Source organism: Chinchilla lanigera, unplaced genomic scaffold, assembly GCF_000276665.1.
Source record: "Chinchilla lanigera isolate Chin_1 unplaced genomic scaffold, ChiLan1.0 scaffold00088, whole genome shotgun sequence".
Taxonomy (NCBI): Eukaryota; Metazoa; Chordata; class Mammalia; order Rodentia; family Chinchillidae; genus Chinchilla; species Chinchilla lanigera.
The window spans coordinates 8123842-8144771 of NW_004955489.1; the positions used below are offsets into that span (position 1 = coordinate 8123842).

Here is a 20930-nt window from a genome sequence, read left to right on the forward strand (position 1 = left end):
GCTCCAGCCGCCGCGGCCCCGTGCGCAACCGGCCTCGAGCTCCGCTGCTGCGGACGCCCCGTCTGCAGCAGCCCGACGGCGGCTACTCCGTGCGGCAGCCCGGCCCGCCTGACCTCCGCCTGGTTGTCACCTTTCCGCGGTCCCTCGCACTTTCTTTTGCGCCCCTCCAGTCCCCTGGGTTTTGCCCCATCCTCCGTCTTTCTCTGATTCTCTCTTTTTCACTTTTTGGGTCTCTCCTGCGCAGTTCCGCGCTCGTCTCCAGGTCTCTGTCTCATCCCCGGCTCTCTTCCTATCTCCCTAGTAGCGCTCGCTCTCACGCTTGTGTTTGTTCCTCCTTGACCCTGCCTCTCCGCCTCTCTGTCTCTCACTTTCTCTAGATCTCTCGTTCTTTCTCTGTCTCTCGTTCTCTTCGGTCCCTGCTTCTCTCTCCCCCTCAAAGACTCCCTGGCACCAGTACCCGCGTTTCCTCTCACGTCTGCCCCTCTGCCCAACCCTGCGCCGCGCCGCAGCGCACGCGGAGTGCGAGGATGATGAATTTGGGGGTCGGGGAGTAGGTATCCTCCTTGCACCCTCTCAGTGTCTGCTGCCAAGAAACTAGACGCTGAATTCTCCAGAGCCCACGGTGGCCACGGAGGCCGCTGGTTTCCATGGCAAAAATAAAGTCCGCAGTAACACAGAGATCCGGAGAGACAGAGATCCACCCCCAGAAAAACCGAGGTGAGGGGCTGTGGGAGAAGGATGGAGACAGGAAGAGGCGCACACACACTCAAAGATGGATGGTACAGAGTATCACGAGTGTCCCAAGGTGGGGAGAGCGACAGACAAGAAAATCAGAAGTAGGGCACGCACATGCCAGAGAGATAGTTTCAGAAGCAGGGGGCCAGAGACAGGTCAGACTCACGGGAGCGTGCTAGAGACCAGGGAGAGAGACCGCCACGCAAAAGCAGTGCAGCCATAACTTAAGCACATGAGCAAAACAAGTACAAGGGGAGACAGGGAGAGAGAGAAGATGCGTAGACGTGGAACCCGAGAGAGCCCCAGGCGCTCGCAGAGACGCTCATACAGACATTCCCAACAGGTTGCTAGGGACCCCCGGAAGAGGACGACTCTCAGGGAAATCTATTGAGATAGGAATGGAGAGGCGAGGGACTGCATGGAGGGGGGTACAGCACTGGGGAACACCAGAAACAGCGAGAGGCAGTCACCCACAAGAGACTGGGAGGGCAACAGGGAGGAGGCACGTGCACGCAGCTCCAGAGAAAGTGCGCTGGTGAAAGATACAGAGACTGAGAGAAACTGGAAGGGGGAGTAAGGGACAGGAGGACAGTGACCCCCCGAGGGAGGGAGCAGAGTGCGCACGTGCTGGTGAGTTAAAAACAGAAACACAGGACGGGGTGGGGGGTAGCGCGAGAGACCAGAGTGAAAGCCTTAGGGGAAACAGGGACACACACGCTTAGAGGTGGAAAGTGCCCTTGCAAGACACCCGAGAGGCACAGAGATCTGCGCTAGTAAGCAGGCAGGTACAGAGGGCACGCGCACGTGCCAGCGGGAGAGCTAGCCTAAGAGACCAAAACTCACTCCAGACACAGGGTGGGAGATGCCTAGAATGTGAGCACGCACTGGCAGGAGCGACAGGAGGAAATAAGACCTGAAGAGAGAAAGGCAGACACAAAGACAGCCAGAGGTAGAACCAGGGCAACTGCCTGGGCTGGGGCTGCCGCTGCACGAGGGTGCATGAGAAGGGTCCTGCGGCAGTGTTGCTGAGCGCCACCGAGGCTTCTCCTCCTGCCAAGGGACTAACCCCGCCCACGTGTTTCTTTCCTCCGCAGCACAGACACGGTGTGCGGGCTGTGCACCCCTTCGCTGCCCGCCGGTGCCCGCAGGGAGGCGGCCCCCGGTCTCTCCTCCGCCCGCCATCGCCATGGCACCCACCTGCACCAACAGCACACAGGAGAACACCACCACCCAGGCGTGCACACCCCTTTCCAAAATGCCCATCAGCCTGGCTCACGGCATCATCCGGTCGACTGTGCTGCTCATCTTCCTCACCATCTCCTTCTTTGGCAACATAGTCCTGGTGCTTGTGTTGCAGCGCAAGCCGCAGCTGCTGCAGGTGGCCAACCGCTTCATCTTTAACCTCCTCATCACCGACCTGCTGCAGATTGCTCTTGTGGCCCCGTGGGTCGTGGCCACCTCCGTGCCTCTCTTCTGGCCCCTCAACAGCCACTTCTGCACGGCCCTGGTTACCCTCACTCACCTGTTCGCCTTTGCCAGTGTCAACACCATTGTCGTGGTGTCCATAGATCGCTACCTGTCCATCATCCACCCACTCTCCTACCCAAACATGATGACCCATCGCCGTGGTTACATGCTCCTCTACGGCACCTGGATTGTGGCCACCTTGCAGAGCACACCCCCACTCTATGGCTGGGGCCAGGCTGGCTTTGATGAGCGCAACGCCCTCTGCTCCATGATCTGGGGGTCCAGCCCCAGCTACACGGTTCTCAGCGTGGTGTCCTTCATCATCATCCCACTGGCTGTCATGATCGCCTGCTACTCTGCAGTGTTCGGTGTAGCCCGGAAGCAGCATGCCCTGCTGTACAATGTCAAGAGCCGCAGCCTCGAGGTTCGGGTCAAGGACCGTGTGAAGAATGAGTGTGAAGACGGAACAGTGAAGGATGAGTTCCAGGATGAGAGTGAGTTCAATGGCCAGGATGAAGGTGAGGTCAAGGCCAAGGAGAGCAACTCGGAGGTAGAAGAGGACCCCACGGAAGCCAAGAATGGCAGCATGAAGGGAAAGGAAGGAAGCGTGCAGCTGAGTGAGTGTGCTGTGGGGGCCAAGGGCAGTGAAGAGGTCAGTGTTGGCAGCTTGGAAGGTAAGAAGGGCAGCGCAAAGTCAGACAAGGGCCATGCAGAGGTCAGTCAGTGCAACATTGACTTGGGCGAAGATGACATAGAATTTGGTGAGGATGACATCAATTTCAATGACGGTGACGTCGAAGCCGTGAACATCCCAGAAGGCCTCCCTCGGAGTCGCCGGAACAGCAGCAGCCACCCTCCTCTGCCCAGGTGCTATGAGTGCAAGGCTGCTAAAGTGATCTTTCTCATCATTTTCTCCTATGTGCTGTCCCTGGGGCCCTACTGCTTCCTAGCAGTCCTGGCCGTGTGGGTGGATGTCCAAACCAAGGTGCCCCAGTGGGTGATCACTATAATAATCTGGCTTTTCTTCCTGCAGTGCTGTATTCACCCCTATATCTATGGGTACATGCACAAGACCATCAAGAAGGAAGTCCAGGGTATGCTGAAGAAGTTATTCTGCAAGAAAAAGTCTTCAAGAGGAGAAGGTAGCCACCCAGATGTGCCCGGAAGTGAAGCTGGTTCAGAGAGAGGAACTGAAGGCAAGATTGTTCCGTCCCATGATTCCGCTACTTCACCTTGAAGTTAGTGCTAAAGCAAAGCTTGCACTGTCCACGAGACAGAAAACAAGAGCAGCTTTCTTTTCAGTGGACCACCCATGTTCCCATTAATGCCGACCCATACCATTTCAGGCAAAGGCATTGCACACAAATCCTTTTCCACCACAAGGTAGATAAATACTTGAAAGACTTAGGAACTGGGTTCTTCCCTTAAAGGTGTGCCCCTCAAAGCATGGACTTGAGGATCCTGACTGAAAATTTTCCTCCAGAAAAATTATTGGGCTCTAAATTTCTTAAAGCAACAAGGGCTATTTTGGACCTGTGGTTGATATTCTGCCTTTCTTCCCAGAGCTACAGCGTGCCAGCTTTAGCTCTGGGGGAAAGGGAAGATGATGCCTGTGGACTTAAAGACTATTTGGCCCTTGGGTCAGGAGCTTATAGGCCAGAGGTCAATTTATGTTCAAGTGAAGGAAAACCAATGGACCCAATCATCCACGGAGCCCAAGATGCAGATCCTGATGGACTGATCAGCATATGAGCCAAACTGTGAACTGGAGAGCCCCACAATCTGGTGCAAAGACTCTCGTGAAAATTACAATAGAAGGTTTTGTGTAGTTAGAATACCAAGAACAAGAATGTTTCCAGATCCCCTAAAGGGACTGAGGAATGAGGAAGGACATGTCTGAAATGGGAAGCTAGTCTAAGGGAAGAGACAGTGAACACATCCTTGGGGCTAACCAGTTGGGTTTTTTCCTCTAAAATCATGGTTATGCATGGGCTACGACTGAGCTCTCTCTGTCAAAGTGGAAAATTGTCAATTGGCACTAACAATTTCTGTCTCCTATTTGAGTAATAGTGGTACAGAAATCATGCAACTATTTTCCAATTTCTCCTTCATGACTGAATCAGTATGCTCATAAGAATGCTCCAGATCTCTTTCAATCACTTGTTTTGCTCTGTTTTATTTCAGGTTAACCTTTTTGGTCAAACAGTATTTCCAGGAAAAAAAATGAACTAGTGGTGGTCAAAGTTCTGCAAAACTCACACTGCCAATCAAGAGATATGTCCATCAGAAATCTCTTTTGTGTTCCTGAGTTCCTAGGCAAGAAATAAGATCTCCACATGGGGGCAAGTAAGACAGGATGAACGTTTTCCTTCCTCCACCAACATCCGCGTGTCTTTTCAGCCCATGTGAGAGAGTGAGAAATAACAGGATGGTTTTATAATACCTGGCAAACATCTGACCTTTTACAAACAATCCAAAAATCAAAGCATTCAGGTGGAAAATAACCTAGTTATTGATGATGAAATGTATCTCCTTGCAAAAATCTTTATCAATATCTAAATTATCTCTAGAGCAAATACAGAGGAAGATTTTTCACATCTCAAATGTGAAATCCCTTTGGGCAAGGATATACCTATTTCAGAGGGTACAGACCAAATAACATGGAGCCAAAACATGGTTAAGCCAGTGGTTTTGTCCCTCCTGAAATCCAAATTGAAGCAACTCTACAGCAAACTAACTGTCCATGCAGAAATCCACTGTTAATATGGGTGGAGGGAGAGAACGGAGTATTTAGTTGTACAACGTGGTTAACCAGCTGGTTTTGTATAAGCATGGCCATATTCAGAGTTTAGCCTCATTCTAGTGTGATTGCTATATCTTTGTGAAGACTCAAATTTTCATTTATGTAAATGTCCAGCTCATATATATTTCTTTTTATCTCTCCGTCCTCACAGATTCCAACATGAGTTTCTCAAGGGGGAGAGGTAAATAGCAGTGTATTTGGGCTAAGAATATGTCTGCACGGGAACTTGAGATTGTCATATTCAGGATGTAGGAAAGGCGAGGGCATAGAACCAAGTAATAGCCAGCTGACCTGTCAGATCAGGATACCCATGGAAATTTTATTCATTCCAACTCCATCAGTTTGGACAGGGTGGTAATCCAAACAAGGCACTTGGGCTGAGGTTCGGTCTCACAAATCATTTATTTTTTTACCAAAATTTGTGAAGCAAGTAAATAGTCATAAATTTTTATACCAAATAATTGCCAGACTCTTACAATGACCTGTCCTTAAGGGATACCCAGGTGCAGAAACAGCTTATATGATCAGTCCTCTGTGGAGGGAGGGGTATTGCCTTGCAAAACTGTAATGGTCAAAGGGGTTCAAGGTAGCTAGAGTCTGTCCTTTTAGTGGAAATGGCTGTTGGGCAGCAAAAGGGACTTCAAGCATGAGTGTCTCCAACCTTTTGTTGAAACTGAACTTTTTGTTTTATTTTTAAAGCTCAACCCTTTCAAAGCGTATCAGAGAAAATTGTTTGCCAAAATCCCAAATCCAAATGGAACCAGAGCCTGTACCAGTGTGGTAAGTCCATCTAACAGCACACATAACATTCTCTAGGGTGCTGAGACTCACCCGTTCCTTCGAAAGTTTCCTTTTTACCTAGTTCAGTCTCTGTCCATTCTTTTGGCAAATTGGATTCCTCAAAGGTGAAGACCTTTTGAAAATAAGATGTCAGAAAAAAAGGACTTTTTTGAACTAAGGGAATTTTGCATTGATGACATTTTCTTCCTAATGAACAGTAAGGCCTCTGGTTAGCTTGAAGATAGCAGCTGCTTCAGTATGTTTTTTGCTATTTTGAATAAAGTGCTATCAGCTTAATGAGGTTTTACTGCACATACTGTTTTCCCATTTGAAAACGTGAAAGCACACAAAAAAGACATCATTAGCCTCACAGATCCTCATGTGCAATCGCTTTCCCTAAATGTTTTTAAAGGATGTATTCTTTTGCCAAGGCCACTTCATATGTGTAGTAAAAATTCCCATTAAAGTACAGGGGCCAGACAAACCAGACTTTGAAATGATGTGATTTTAAATGGAATGATTTCCTTACTTAAGAATAACAGAGCATCTAGTTTGCCAAGGAGTTGCAGGTGCTTTGACTAACGCACCAATTTCAACAAGCTTGGGAAAGCAGTAGCAAGCAAGGAGCAAGCCCTGGCCTTCTGTGACTTCTGTAACATGAGGGCCCTGCTTCTCTAAGACACCACACACACCAGCTGCTGGCAAGTCCTGTGCACTTCCGGCTCCCTGCCTACCTCTTGCCTTTGTGCCCACTGCCTTCACCTGCTCACCCCCTGTCCCCTGCTATGCTGGCCCTTCAGGAATGCCTGTGCCTGAAGCTCTGCGTGCTCACCCACTCCCCATCCATCCCTTCCAAACCCAGAGCTATGGGACTCACAGGGGCCCAGGGAAGCAGAAAGAAGTGAACCATAGGAGTGACCAGCAATTCGAGGTACTTTTCTGTCTGCCCAACTTCAATCCAGTTTAGAGATGACTCCATACCTGCTTCAAATCCAACAGGTAAGGAAAAGTGCCATTTTATGATTTAGGAGGAGCTAGGCACCTCATTTCTAAAAAGCACCATATTGAACACATTATGAAAACACGTTCAATCCTATAGATGCCATTTAATTGTTTCAGCAAAAACACACAAAAATCATTTACCTGTAAAATTATAAGGTGCCTAACATTGCCTTATTTTGTACATAATTAGCCAATTAAGCCAGGTAAAGTTACTTCAGAAGAATTTTTCATACATGAGAAAAATTTACAGGATAAAATAGGCTTTTTTTCTTAGACTTTGCCAAAAATCTCCTAAAAGTGTCTGAAACACACCGTTCAGAGGAGAAAAAAATATGCATCCTCTGATAATTTGAAATCTCTAAGATAAAACACTTGGGATCATTACAGTAAAGCAGAGAGTAACAATTTAACCTACAGAGCTCCACATTTTCTCTTCACTACCCTCTCACATATTTTGAGAAACAAATCCACTTCATAATGTCTTTTCTGTTGTATTTCTCTTGAAGACAAACCCCACGTTGTAAGGAGGGGTTTCCCCAAGCAAAATGTCTTTTCCCTCTAAAGCAGACAAAGGATTAAAGGACTAGTAGGCTGCTAGCCAGGGGCTAAGACAAGGAGCGAAAGTATGATCAGTAGTGGCTTTAACTCTCTTCCTCCTTCTCTCTCTTATTTTCTATGGGCTGGACCGGTGTTCTTGGGTGCTCAAAGCCCCTCCAAGCTTAGCCATGAAGAGACAGAGGCATGAGCGGGAAAGGCAGACTATGACCTAAAGCTCCCAAAGAAGGCAAATCTTTGCCATACATTCTTTCCAATATTATACAGTCTCTTTCTCTCTGGCAGATGCCCAGCTTGCTTATAGCATGTTTCTGCTATAAGCAACAAAACTGGCTGGAGGAAGAAATAGGACAGCTAAAACCCACTGAACTTGGCCACTGGCTGGCATGTCACTGGCCAGTTCACTGCTCTTTGGTAAGTAGGATAAGAATCCTCAAGGCAAATGAAGGTTGCCAATAGGAGTTATGTATTTCCATCATTGCCTCTCAAAGCCTCCATATCTCAGAGTATACACACCAAGGGGAAACTACAGTGACGTGCACACTCATAGGAGATTTGCTCTGTCAGGATTCGTTCCTGTGTCGGAAACATAGTCAAAAACAAGATTGGTCTTAGTTCGGTGCTTCAAATATGAGTGGCTTTTCCCCCTCTTCATCTGTGTTACAACTTTTGATATTAAAAGTTTGGTATTTTCGTCCTGTTTCAGTGATGTGAAACTTTTGTAGTGATTCTTGTAAATGTAAGCTGTAACTGTATATAAAGTGTAAGTGTTCTTGGAGATAAGGTGCTAGGTATTAGATTGTGTGTGTTCGTAGGTAGTGTCATTCTAAAAACTTAGTATGTACATGTAAAGTTAATTAATTCAATGCATGCAAATTCTCTGTGTGACCGAAACCTTGGTCAGTTTCTGAAATAGAACATAGTATCTTTGTTTTCTTAAAATGTTATTTTTCAAGTGTATACTACAAGATATGTAAGATGGCTCAAAGGTGAGCTAGCAGGAAGTGGTGCCTTTCATTCCTTAAATCCCTGGTACAGCATATTACAGGCAGGAGCTTATGCTGGTATGACTGCTCATTAATATGAACCAATCATCTTGGCTGAAGTCTTCGAGGGCTGTTCTCCACAACGCACCTGGCACCTGTATGCCTGTTTTCCATGAACTGAATGTACAGAATGGAAAATCAAAGACAATCCTCTCCCCATCAAGAAGCAAGGACCTCAGGATAGACTGTTGGAGTCCTCTTAGCCGGATGAAAAGAATGCTGCACTTTCAAGACCCAGCCTTAGCCAGTACCTGACTGTGAAGTGACAGGATCTGCACTTAGCAGATCCACATTGTGACTACCCCTGTCCCCCGAGAGCAGCCCCAGAACCCAGGAAAAAGGCTGCTCTGGTTTTGTCCCTTTGTTTGGTTGTCTGAGCGACAACAATGGGGCATGGATGGGTGACTCTCGTGACTCTCCTCAGGGTCGTGGATAAGGTGTTTGAGATTTCTAATTGTAGATCAGTGATATTTGCAGCTGACAAAAGAGAACTATGAGATAATTTTATTATATTTTGAGAACAAAAATATTACAATGAGAAAACTATATTATATATACACCCTTATTAAATCATTAAACTGCCTTTAATAACAAATTTTATGTGCTACTTTGAGAAGAGAAAAAACGCACTCAGACAATCTTTACATTTTAAATTTAAACATTTCATTTAAAAAAAGTATTTGTAATTTAAAAGTGCCTTTTTAAAGGATTATCTAACTCCAATCCTGGGGCCAAGTTCCCATTGGCACAACTTACCTTCAGGTGCGCAAAGGGGTGGACTTTATCCTCCTCCTCTCAGCAAGAAGAGAAATCCCATCACACCCCAATCAAATACTATTTGTGACGCTGTATTGTTACCTGGGCCAGTAATCCCAGTGACTGTGCCGAAGGCTGAGGTTTCATATATTGGTTGACTTTAGTTGGATCCTTTCTAAAATGGTTACAATGTATTTTTTTTGTTGGACAAGAATATCGGACTCCTGCTTGGACAACGCAGAGAGATCTATGTTTGTGATTTAACTAAGTATTATTTAGTAATCTTTGTGTTTCTTAAATAGGTGCTGTAAATTGTCATTGGTATATTCTTCAGAAACATGCTAAATAAAGTCTAATTTTACGTGTGTATCTGGTTACCATGCCAAGTTCCTTGAGACCACAGTGAGGGAAACACATGGTTTCCCATCCCTTCTCTTTTGCTTGAATGGACAAGGCAGTGGAGAAACAACTTACTACGTTACAGGGTCAAAATGAATATATAGGCTCCCATATCTCACATTCCAATATAGGGAATACACAGCAGGATGGAGGGGTGGGCATCAGGGAGGACTTGCTGAAAGACGAGCATTAACCTGGTCCTCTATGAGCAAAAAGGATTTCAAAGTGAGGGTGGGGGTGCCAGAAAAGGAACATGGAGTAAGATGACTGTGAAGCTTTCACATAACCAGCTGTATTGTTAAGGCAAGGAGGTTTGAGCAGGAGGGTGGGCCTTTGTTTTAGAAAACAGTACTACCCCGTCATCTCTACTGGGCTGCAGCCCTGCCACATACTACTCAGGCCCAGGACACTTCCCTGAGCATACCTCAGTTCAGCCTGGGCTAGTTCCCCACACCCACCTCCGTGCTACCCCTGTTCAGCAGAGTGTAAGAACAGAAGAGCAGGCGTGTGTTCCCTCAAGCCCTGCTGTCCTAAAAACAGTTATACATTGAACACAACCATAACATGTGAAAACTCAGTACACAAACATGACATGGGCAAATATGTCTAAACCTTAAGAGCCCCTAGTTCTTCCTGAGTTGAAATAATTGACCTACTAAGCAGCTCGTCTTCTGTTATTCCCATCAGGAGTGGTGCAAGGGATTGCACACCTCATACGTCCAAAGTGGTATTCATGGACCCAAGCTAGGAGGCTCAGGGAGCTACTCAGCCCCATTTCGAAAGCACTCTTCTTCACTTTACCTCCAGACCCAAGTGAAACAGCAGCGTAGGCACACCTTCAAGGTGAGGTGGCTGCCATGACAGCGGTATGTGGCTGCCTTCATCTTAACCTACAAATGCCATCCAGGCACTAACTTTGTTCTGCTGCAGAAATAAATTTGCCCTCTAGAAAGTAGTACTATCAGTGCAAATAAATGGGCTTGTGAGCTCAGACAAAACTATCAAGCAGCCAACCTGGAGAGAAGAAAAGAGTTCCCTGAAGCTCAATAGCTCACTGCTTAGTTCAGAGTATTTAGAGGGGAGTGGAATGGGTTCCAGTGAACCTCATGATAGCAGTTTTTCTCTCTCAGGTAGGGCTAAGAGCCTGGCCCTGTATTATGAGACTGCAGAAGACAATTGAGGATCTGAAAATTCCACTCTCAGTAGCTTTTCTCTGGCCATCTGTAGCTATTCTTGCCTCTATAGTTCTGGACTAGGGCCCAGGCCCATTTGCCATGACCCAGAGCCTTGGCCCTTCCAATACAGACAAAGGGCTACTAGTGGTTAGTGAATTCTTTTCTTCTATGAAGCAACCTGACAACTCTTACTTCCTCCTCTCTGGGTCTCTGTCAGGACTCAACTTTATAACTCTGTCCCTGGTTATTTCAATCTCCCCTCCAAGGGCAACAAAATCTCTTTGAGCCTACACACAGAAACCGATACTCCTCAGTGTCAGAATAGCTTTGAGAATGTCCATGAATTGAAGGTATGTACAGACATTTTGCAAATGTTTTCCCATGTGAGACCAATATTTGTCAATAAATTTATCGCAGAAAATGTATGGCTTCATGCCTCCTCCCCACAAAACTGCAAAGTTGAAGAGTATTTGCAGTACAAATTTCCCACATTTTAGAAATTGTAACATCTGACTATTGTTTGGTCCAAGCAAATAAATCCGAGAAAACTGACTCCAAAGATTTGTTATCTACACATTACCATATCAATCTTGCACCTTCTCAGCCTGCCAAGGACAGCAAAGAGAAACAGACCACCAATAAATGGGAATGGGCAGGCTTAACTAAGGAGAAAGACAGCAGTATATGATATTTCAAAACTTCTGTGTTAAAACAATGTACTTTTTTAAATGATTACTCTAATACAAAAGTGTAAAAGTTTGTGTAATCTTCAGTTCAAAAAGTCCTATTTTACTTAAGATTTATTTGACAGGAACTATTTTTCTGATGAAGAAGTTAGGTGCTCTGAACAATATGAGGAAGACAAAGGGAAAAAGGTTTCCATATGAAGAACCAGTGTACTCAACTTTAATTTTTTAGAAGAAATGTGCCTCCTTTATTATAACTGCTCTACATTAAATCCCTTTGCCTTTTCAGAAAACTCTGACTTAGAAGAAATCTGCCTCCCAACCCGTTTTCTTCCACACAGTCAATCATAGAACCTGATATCAGACAATGACATTTCACATTTATGTATATAATTAGGGGCATACATATGTATCTCTACAGAAGTTCTTAGAGATACGTAGATATTCAAAAGCAAGGATGATGTGCCTGGGAGCATTGTGAGAAATTCTTTAATGCACTTTCACCACAGTGTAGATTGTAGAAATAAACCAGAAGTAAGACAAAAATCCACTCGTCCCTGAAACAAAATGAAAAAGATCTTTGTTAGCCAGATATCATAGTAAATCAAAGTTCTTTCTTGGGGACACAAAGCATGTCACTCTTAAGATGGGCTACTGCTTCTCCACATCTCAAAACTTGTACAACATCAAATGAAAATCACTGCACTCCAGTTTATCCTTCTTTATGGCTGAGTAGTACTCCATTGCTTAAAAAGACCACATCATTTTTTATCTATTCCTCAGATGAAAGAATGGTTAGTGCTAGTATTATTTGGATAATTAAATGCCAATATCTTGTACTCTGAGTAACTAAAGATAACAATATGCAATGTATTAACCATTGATACACTTGGTAATAGGAGGGTATCAATGGTTAATACATTCTACATTTTATATTTTTTTCTCTTTAAATTAGAAATTTTAAAAAAGAAGAAAAAAATTACTGCACTTTTTTGCTAAGCGAACAGGATGAGAAGTGGTGCCAGAGGCAGTCACATGTAAATGGATGTGAGAATCCATCTGAATGAACTGTGCAAGTCTCTAACCAAAGCCAAAAACCAAAAATTAGTAGCTTAAGGTCTCCATTTCTTTTCTTCTTTTTAAGGCTGAAAAGTTTTATTTTGTATGCTTTTAATTTTTATTTTTATTAGTACCTCTTTGCAGTACCTAATGATTACATTCATCATGGAGAGCTGGTGCCTGAAGAAAACACATCTTAATTCTTTTTTCACCCCATTCCGTTCCTCTCCCTCCCCTTCTCTCCATCCCATTGTCTCCTTTCTTCATTTCAAAGGGGACCAAGGCTTATATTAATGCAACAAACTTTTTATAACTTGCATCAATTTAGAAAATGTAAATAACCACTATCATTATGTGCACCAAAAAAGGGAATCATCTATTTATTTGCATACCCAAAGCATACATTAGTTCCCTAAATAAGAAATTTGTATTATTAAATTTGAAAACCATCTCTGTGGTGTTATCCTAAAGAAATGATGCAACAGGAAAATTAAATGCAAAAATATAATCATAAACCTATGATTTACAACATTAAATAATTACAAACAAACCAAATACTCTCCAAATAGGTGACTAGATAAATTGAGGACTAATTATTAAATGAAATTTTAGTCATCAGAATGACAAATATAAAGATTATGCTGCAGCATGGACCATCTTTTTTTTTTTTTATTTGGTACCAGGAACCAAACTCAGGACCTTGTGCTTGCCAGGAAGGCACTGGTGGGCAATCTTTATGACATGATGTTAGATTAAAACAGTCAGACTTTGAACAACTTCTTGTCATCACACCTATGTGAACAATACATAAGCATAACTATGTAGATTAGATAGAGCAGAAGATACAAGAAGGTGCCTTTCTGTTTTAGAATGATGTAATCATGAGCCAATTTTTCTTAGGTATATGATTTCACTGGTGTTAATATTAGAAGAACAATTCCCATATGATCTTAAGGTTCAAGTGACTTAACTGAAAAAATCCATAGGATTATGTGTTCTAACAGGTATACCTTGAGACAACTTGTCCAGGAAAACATCTGAATCAACATCAAGATCACAGAAAGTTTTGAGTAAAGTTGCTTACTTTTTCTTTACAAGTTTCCAAACTCAGAATAACTTTCCATTCAATATGCCATCAAACTATTTCCTTCCACCATTCAAAGCTCTTTATCAAGAGTCAGTATGGTATAGAGATTAAGGCCATGGACACAGAGTGAGACAGATCTAATCTGTTGGTTACTAGATGTCTTCCACTGGGCAAGTGATAATCTTGCAAAAGCCTCAGTTCTTTCAGCTGAAATATGGGGATGACAGTATGTGTTGCTACTCTATGCTTTCTTCAATTTTTTTGAAAGAGAAGAAAACAAAATTTCAAAACAAGATAATAGGAGGGTAAAAATAGTTAATACATTCCATATTGTTATCTTTCACTTAGTTACTCAGTGTACAAGATATAGGCATTTAACTGTCCAAACAATTTTAGCACAAATCTTTCTTTTCAATGAACTAAGAGAAATTAGTAGTATACTTATCTTAATATATATATATTTCTGTTCCTTTTTTCCTTTCCCTCACCCCAGTTTCTCTTTCCTTTTGAACAGTTTCTTCCCATTCTACAAAATTTATTGTACATTTTGGATCTTATTTACTCCTTTAGCTTCTCACACAAGGGAGACAATATGATGTTTGCCCATGTGAGTCTGGTTTCACTTATGAGTATGGTCTTGAGTTGCATCCATTTACATATAAAAGTCTCCAATTTATCCTTCTTCATGGCTGAGTATTACTCCATTGTATAAAAAGAACAGAACCTTTTTATCCATCCTCAGTTGATGGGGATGTGGGTTGTTTCCAAGATCTAACTACTAGATATTGTGTTGCTATAAACAAGGGTGCACATATATCACTGTGGTACCATGATTTTAATGCTTTTAGGAAGATACCTAGAAGGGGATTATCTGGGTCAAATGGGACCTCCAATTCTAGTTTTTTGAGGAATCTCCACACTGATTTCTACAGTGATTGCAACGATCTACATTCCCACCAACAATGGAGAAGTGTTCCTTTTTCCCCACAGGTCTGCCAGCATTTGTTATTGGTTGATTTCTTGATAGGAACCATTCTTTCTGGGGTGAGATGGAATCTCAGTGTTGTTTTAATTTGCATCCCTCAAATGACCAATGATGCTGAACATGTTTTCATATATTTATTTGCTATTTATGTTTCTTCATCTGAGAAATGTGTCTTCATCTTAGAAGCCCATTTTTAGTTTGGGTCTTTAAATTAGAGATGTCTGATTGGTTTTTTTTTAATTTGTTATATGTTCTTGATAGCAATCCTTTGAGGAGTAGCTGGCAAACATTTTTTTCCATACTGTGGGTTGTCTCTTCACTCTGTTGTGGTTTCTCTTGGTGCAAAAAAGTTTGTAATAAGATGAGACACCCGTTCATTCTTTGTGATAGTTCCTCTGCAATTGGAATTTTTTCATAGTCTTTGCCTAGCCCTGTACCATGAAGGGAACTTTAGTGAGCCATGCTGAGCTGCACAGGAGGAGAGAGACCCTGGCTCCTGGCCCCCACCATCAAGGGAGTTTAGTGAGCTATGCTGAGCCACATGGAAGGAGACAAATCCTGCCAACTCTCACTCCACCACTGAGGGAGCCTTGGTGACCCACACTGATCCATGAGGGAGGAAAGAAACCCTGCCCACTTCCCCCCACCCATTAAAGAAGCCTTGCTGAGCCATGCTGAGCTTCCAGGGAGGGGAGAGATCCTGCCCACTGCCCCTCCACAATCACAGGAGCCTCCATCCAAAAGAACTCAGGGGTCTGGCTAATGCCCCTATAACATAGGATGGGCAGCCAGCATGGAAGGTTCCCGACATATGACAACCAGTTAATACAGAAGAACCTAGGGTAAATCCACTTGAACAAGAGGAAACACTTTGCATACAAACTCGTGATTCATGATTGGTTCTCTTATATAACTATAGATTTTGCTCCTATGGTCTAAAGTACAAAGTTAATAGTTACCACAGTTTGTCAATTTGTAAACTGTGCTTGATGCTATCATTTTTGCTAATTGTACTACTGTACCTTGGATGTCACATCTGTTATAATCAGTTGTTCTCCCTTGTGTAACAATACTGGGAAGCTCAGGGGTAATAACCTCACCATAACCTACACCAAAAGACTGAGGATAGAGCCAAACAGAAACCAACATTCCACTCTCAATTAATTGGGAAGGTAGAATCTTGGGACACACACAAACCAAGAATCTCTGACACAGAGAAGATATCCTTGAAGAACAGACTTTTCCTAGAGAGGCCTTAATACTAGTGATATAGGTACCTACTACCAAAACTCACAAGAATCATCACAAAAAAGAAAATAAAAATTTTTTTCTTGAAATAGAAAATGTCAAGATGAAGGAGCAAAATGCAATCACAGACCTCCAACCCACCCAGGATATGTCCAGGAAACATCATCATAGAACAAATTGGAAATCACACACTTGAAATTTCTGAAATGATAGAAACTGAAGTAAAGAAACAACTCCAGGAAGCTATAGAGGAAATCAGATCAGAAATAATCTCTCAAGTACAGAAAAGGAAAGACAGGGCCAGGGATATAGCTCAGTGGCACAAGTGCCTGCCTGGCAAGCATAAGGTCTTGAGTTCAATTCCCAGCACAAAAAAAGAAAAAAAAGAAATGACAACCATAGTGAAAGAATTGCTCAGCATAGCTAAAGGAGACATAGACAAAAAATAGAGGGCATAGGAAAACGATGGAAACTTTGAATGAACCATATAAGAAACAATTACAATGTGTGAAATAGATTCAAAGAGATATCCAGGAAGTGAAAAATTCCATTGAAAGCTGGCAAAACCACTTGAACAAAACTGAAGACAGAGGTTCAGAACTTGAAGACAGGATTGCAGCCTAGTGATCACAAAAGGAAGGATCTCCTAAAAATAACAAGGAACCAGGAAATAACAATTCAACAGCTGCAAGATGATGCAAAAAAAACAGTATAAGACTGATAGCTGTCAAGAAAAAAGCAGGAGTATTATGGTTTGTGTCTGCATGTCCCCCCAAATTCTCATGCAGTCATGGGGTGGGCTTCTAGAGTTTATGACTGATTTAAAGTGCAATGCTGGGACTATGGGTGTGAGTGCTACACAGCCCTGGGGCAGGTAGTACACATACAATGTAAGGGAGGGAAAGAGGCTTGCTCTTGCCTCTCCTCCCTTTTCCTTTTTGTTGCATTTTGCTGTTTTCCACCACCATGAACTGTTGCCTTCTGCCATGTGCCACTCTGTCTTGTAGCCAGCCAAGTATAGACTGAAACCTCCACAAACTGTGAGCTAAATAAACCTTGCCTTCCTTAATTCTGGGCATTGGGTATTTTGTCTCAGCAATGAGAGAAAACCAAGACAAGGAGTCAACACAAACAACATAAAAATACTATTTGCAAAAGTAGTAGCAGGAAATTTCCCAAACATAGGAAAAGAATCTGACATACAATCAAGTAAGGCATACAGAACAATAATTAGCCATAACCAAAATAAATCTACAGCAAGATATGTAATAAGAAAGGTCCCAGCAATTCAGCAAAAGAACAGAATATTAAAAGCTGTTAGAGAAAATAAACAGATCACCTATAAAGGAAAGTCCATAAGAATCACGGCAGACTTCTCAACACAAACCCTCAAGTCAAGAAGAGTTTGGGGTAAAGCATTTCAAGTACTGAAAGGAAACAACTTCCAACCCAGATTGATGTACCCTGCAAAACTATCTCTCAAAATTAATGGAGAAATAAGAAACTTCCACAACAAAGAACAATTGAAGAAAATTATGACTGCCAATCCCTCCAACAAAGAGTACTGATCGATATACTGGAAGAGATAAAAATGACCACAATTCCAAAAACAACAACAGAAAAAAATCACCAAGCAGGTCAAGCAATCAAACAGGTGGGGAAAGTAGGGAATCAACAGCAGGAAAATAACATGACAAAGAGAAGCCAATACATATCAATTATAACCATAAATGCAAATGACCTCAGTTCACCACTCAAAAGAAACAGAATGGCAGAGGGAACAAGAAACAAAATCCAACAAAACATTGTATACAAGAAACACATTAACTCAAAAGGAAATTCATAGACTGAAAGTCAAAGGATGTAAAACAATATTCCATGTGACAGGAACCAAGAAAAAGCAGGGGTACCTATTCTATTTGCAAACCATATGAACTTCAAATCAAGAACGATCAAAAGAGATAAAGAAGGTCGCTACATACTTTTTAGGGGAAAACTTTAAGAGGAAGAGAAAACAATTTTATATATATATATTCATACATACATATATATGTATATACCAAATATGGGACCACCCAACTATATAAGTCAAATATTAATAGACCTGAAAGATTAAATAAGTATTAACACAATTTAGCTTTAACACTCCATTGTAAAAAGAGATAGATGAACGAGACAAAAAGCTAGCAAAGAAATAACAGAACTGAACAAAAATTGCAAACAAATGGACTTAGTGGACCTTTATAGTGTTCTACTCAGTAACATTAGAATACACATTCTTTTCAGCTGCAGAAGGGATGTTCTATAAAATAGACCATACACCAGACCACAGAACATGCTTTAGTAAATGCAAAGGAAATTATCCCGTGCATATTATCTGACCATACTGCAACAAAATTGGAAATTATTGAAAAAAGAAACTGCAAAAACTCTATAAAAACATAGAAATTAAATAATACCCTCCTGAACAGCCAAGGAGTCACAGATGAAATCAAAGAAGAAATTAAACAATATCTAAAATCAAATGAAAATGCAAATATAACTTGATGAAACCTGTGAGACACAATGAAAGCAGTCCGCAGAGGGAAATTTATACCAGTGAATTTTTACATCAGGAAAACAGAACGAGCACAAATAAACAATTCAATTCTGTACCTCAAACTTCTAGAAAAAGGAGAGCAAGTGAAGGCCAAAGCCAAAAATGGAGACAATTATAAAGACCAGAGCAGAATTTAATGCAGTTGAGACAATGAAAACAATATAAAGAATCAATGAATCAAAGAGTTGGTTCTTTGAAAGATTAAATAAAACTGACAAACCCTTATCCAACCTTATCAAAAAAGGAAAGAAAAGTCTCAAATCCATGCGATTGGGAATGAAATGGGTGAAATCACAATGGACCCTGCAGAATTCCAGAAGATCATCTACATCTCCTTTGAAAACTTGTATTCTAATAACATGGAAAATACAGAACAAATGGACAGATTCCTGGCTATATATGAACTACCAAAGCTGAATCAAGAAGATAAAATAATCCTAAATAAATGTATATCAATCAGTGAAATCAAAAATGTAATTAAAAACTACCAAAAAAGAAAAGCCCAGGCCCTGATGAATTCAGTGCTGAATTCGACAAGAAATTTAGAGAAGACCTAACACCACTACTTCTCAAACTCTTTCATGAAATGGGAAGGGAAGCAATACTCCCAAATTCATTCCTCAACACAAGCATTACTCTGATACTAAAACCAGTGAAGGACCCAACTAAGAAAGAGAAGTAGGCCAATCTCCCTAATGAACATAGATCTTCAATAAGATATTGGCAAACAGAATTCAGCAAATCATCAAGAAGATTATAGACGATGACCAAGTGGGATTGATCTCAGGGATGCAGAGATGGTTCACTACACATAAATCAATAAATGTGGTACACCATTTAAACAGAGCCAAGGACAAATCCATATGATCATCTCAATGGATGCAAAAAAAGGTTCTGACAAAGTCCAACAACTATGCACGATAAAAACCCTACAGAAAATTGGAATTGATGCTCTTCATCTCAGTCTCATAAAAGCCATCTATGACAAACCAACAGCCAGCATCATACTAAATGGACACAAACTGAAAGTTTTCACTCTTAAAGCAGAAACAAGGCAAAGGTGTGCACTATCACCATCCCCATTCAATATAGTTGTGGAAACATTGGCCAGAGCAATTAGACAAGAGAAAGAAATAAAAGGAACAAAGACAGGAAAAAGGTAAATTATCATTATTTGCAGATGACATGATACTCTACATAGAAGACTCCAAAACTCCACTAAAATACTGCTAGATTTAATAAGCAAATTCAGTAGCATAGTTGTATACAATTCAACACTCAAAAATCCATAGCATTTCTATACACAAATATCAAACTTACTGAGAGAGAAATTAGAGAAACAACATCTTTCATGATACCATTCCCAAAAATAAAATACCTAGGAATCAATCTAATGAAGTAAAAGAACTCTACATTGAAAACTACAGTCCTCTGCAAAAGGAGATTGAAGAGGATATCAGAAAATAGAAAGATATCCCTTGTTCTTGGGTAGGAGGAACCAATATAGTGAAAAAGGCCATACCTCCCAAATTGTTATACAGATTTAATGCAATTCTGATGAAAATTCCAACAGGATATCTCACAGAAGTAGACAAAACATTTCTAAAATTCATCTAGAAGCAGAAAAGGCCTACAACAAAAGGAAATTCAAGGGAACAAAGGCAAAGCAGGAGGAATCACAATCCCTGACTTGAAATTATACTCTAATGCTACTATGATAAAAACAGCATGGTACTGGCAAAAAAAAAAAAAAGACCAAAAGATGAATGGAACAGATTAGAAGATGCAGAAACAGCTCCAGACATACTCAGCCACTATATGTTTGATAATGGTGTCAAACACATTCAGTGGAAGAAATATAGCCTCTTTAATAAATGGTGCTTAAAAAGCTGGCTCTGCACATGTCAAAGATTAAAATTGGACCCATATCTTTCATCATGGACTAAACTAAATTTGAAATGGATCAAAGATCTAAATATTAAAACAGAAACATTAAAATTGCTGGAAGATAGAACAGATAAAACTCTTGAAAACATTGGTATAGACTTTATTTTTTTAATTTTAAATTTAAAAAACAATAAAAATGATACAGAACTTCAAAACAAGATGATAGGAAATTAACAATGGTTATTATATTGCATATTGTTATCTTCAAAGTAGTTGCTCAGATTACTAGATATATGTAAGACAGACCAAACAGTATAAACAGTAAATGTTGCTTTCAATGAACTAATAGAAATTAGTAGTACAATTATCTTACCTATCTTATATATATATATATATATATATATATATATATATATATTCCTTCCTTCTTTTCCCCCATCCCAGTTCTTCTTTCTTTTTGAGCAGTTTCTTTCCCATTCACAATATGTACATTACGTTTGGTATCTTATTTACTCTTTCAGTTTCTTACACTAGGGAGGCAGTATGATGTTTGCACATGTGAGTTTCATTTATTTCACTTATGAGTATGGTCTCCAGTTGCATCTATTTATGCACAAAAGCTCAAGTTCATCTTTCTTTACAGCTGAGTAATACTCCATTG

At 41.4% G+C, this 20930-nt stretch overlaps 2 protein-coding genes across 2 annotated transcripts in view; one reads left to right on the forward strand and one right to left on the reverse strand.

The window, feature by feature from the left end:
• The first annotated feature begins 1921 nt into the window (after positions 1 to 1921).
• Gpr101 (G protein-coupled receptor 101) lies at positions 1922 to 3439 on the forward strand. Its single transcript, XM_005404577.1, has one exon. It carries the CDS (start codon positions 1922 to 1924, stop codon positions 3437 to 3439), a length of 1518 nt encoding a protein of 505 aa, XP_005404634.1.
• An 8184-nt stretch (positions 3440 to 11623) lies between these two features.
• LOC102009953 overlaps positions 11624 to 20930 on the reverse strand; it is a 74402-nt gene continuing 65095 nt past the window's right edge. Inside the window, exon 7 of the mRNA XM_013504450.1 lies at positions 11624 to 11961. Coding sequence (XP_013359904.1) covers positions 11850 to 11961 — 112 coding nt within the window. The 3' untranslated portion in view covers positions 11624 to 11849. The remainder of the gene's footprint in view (positions 11962 to 20930) is intronic.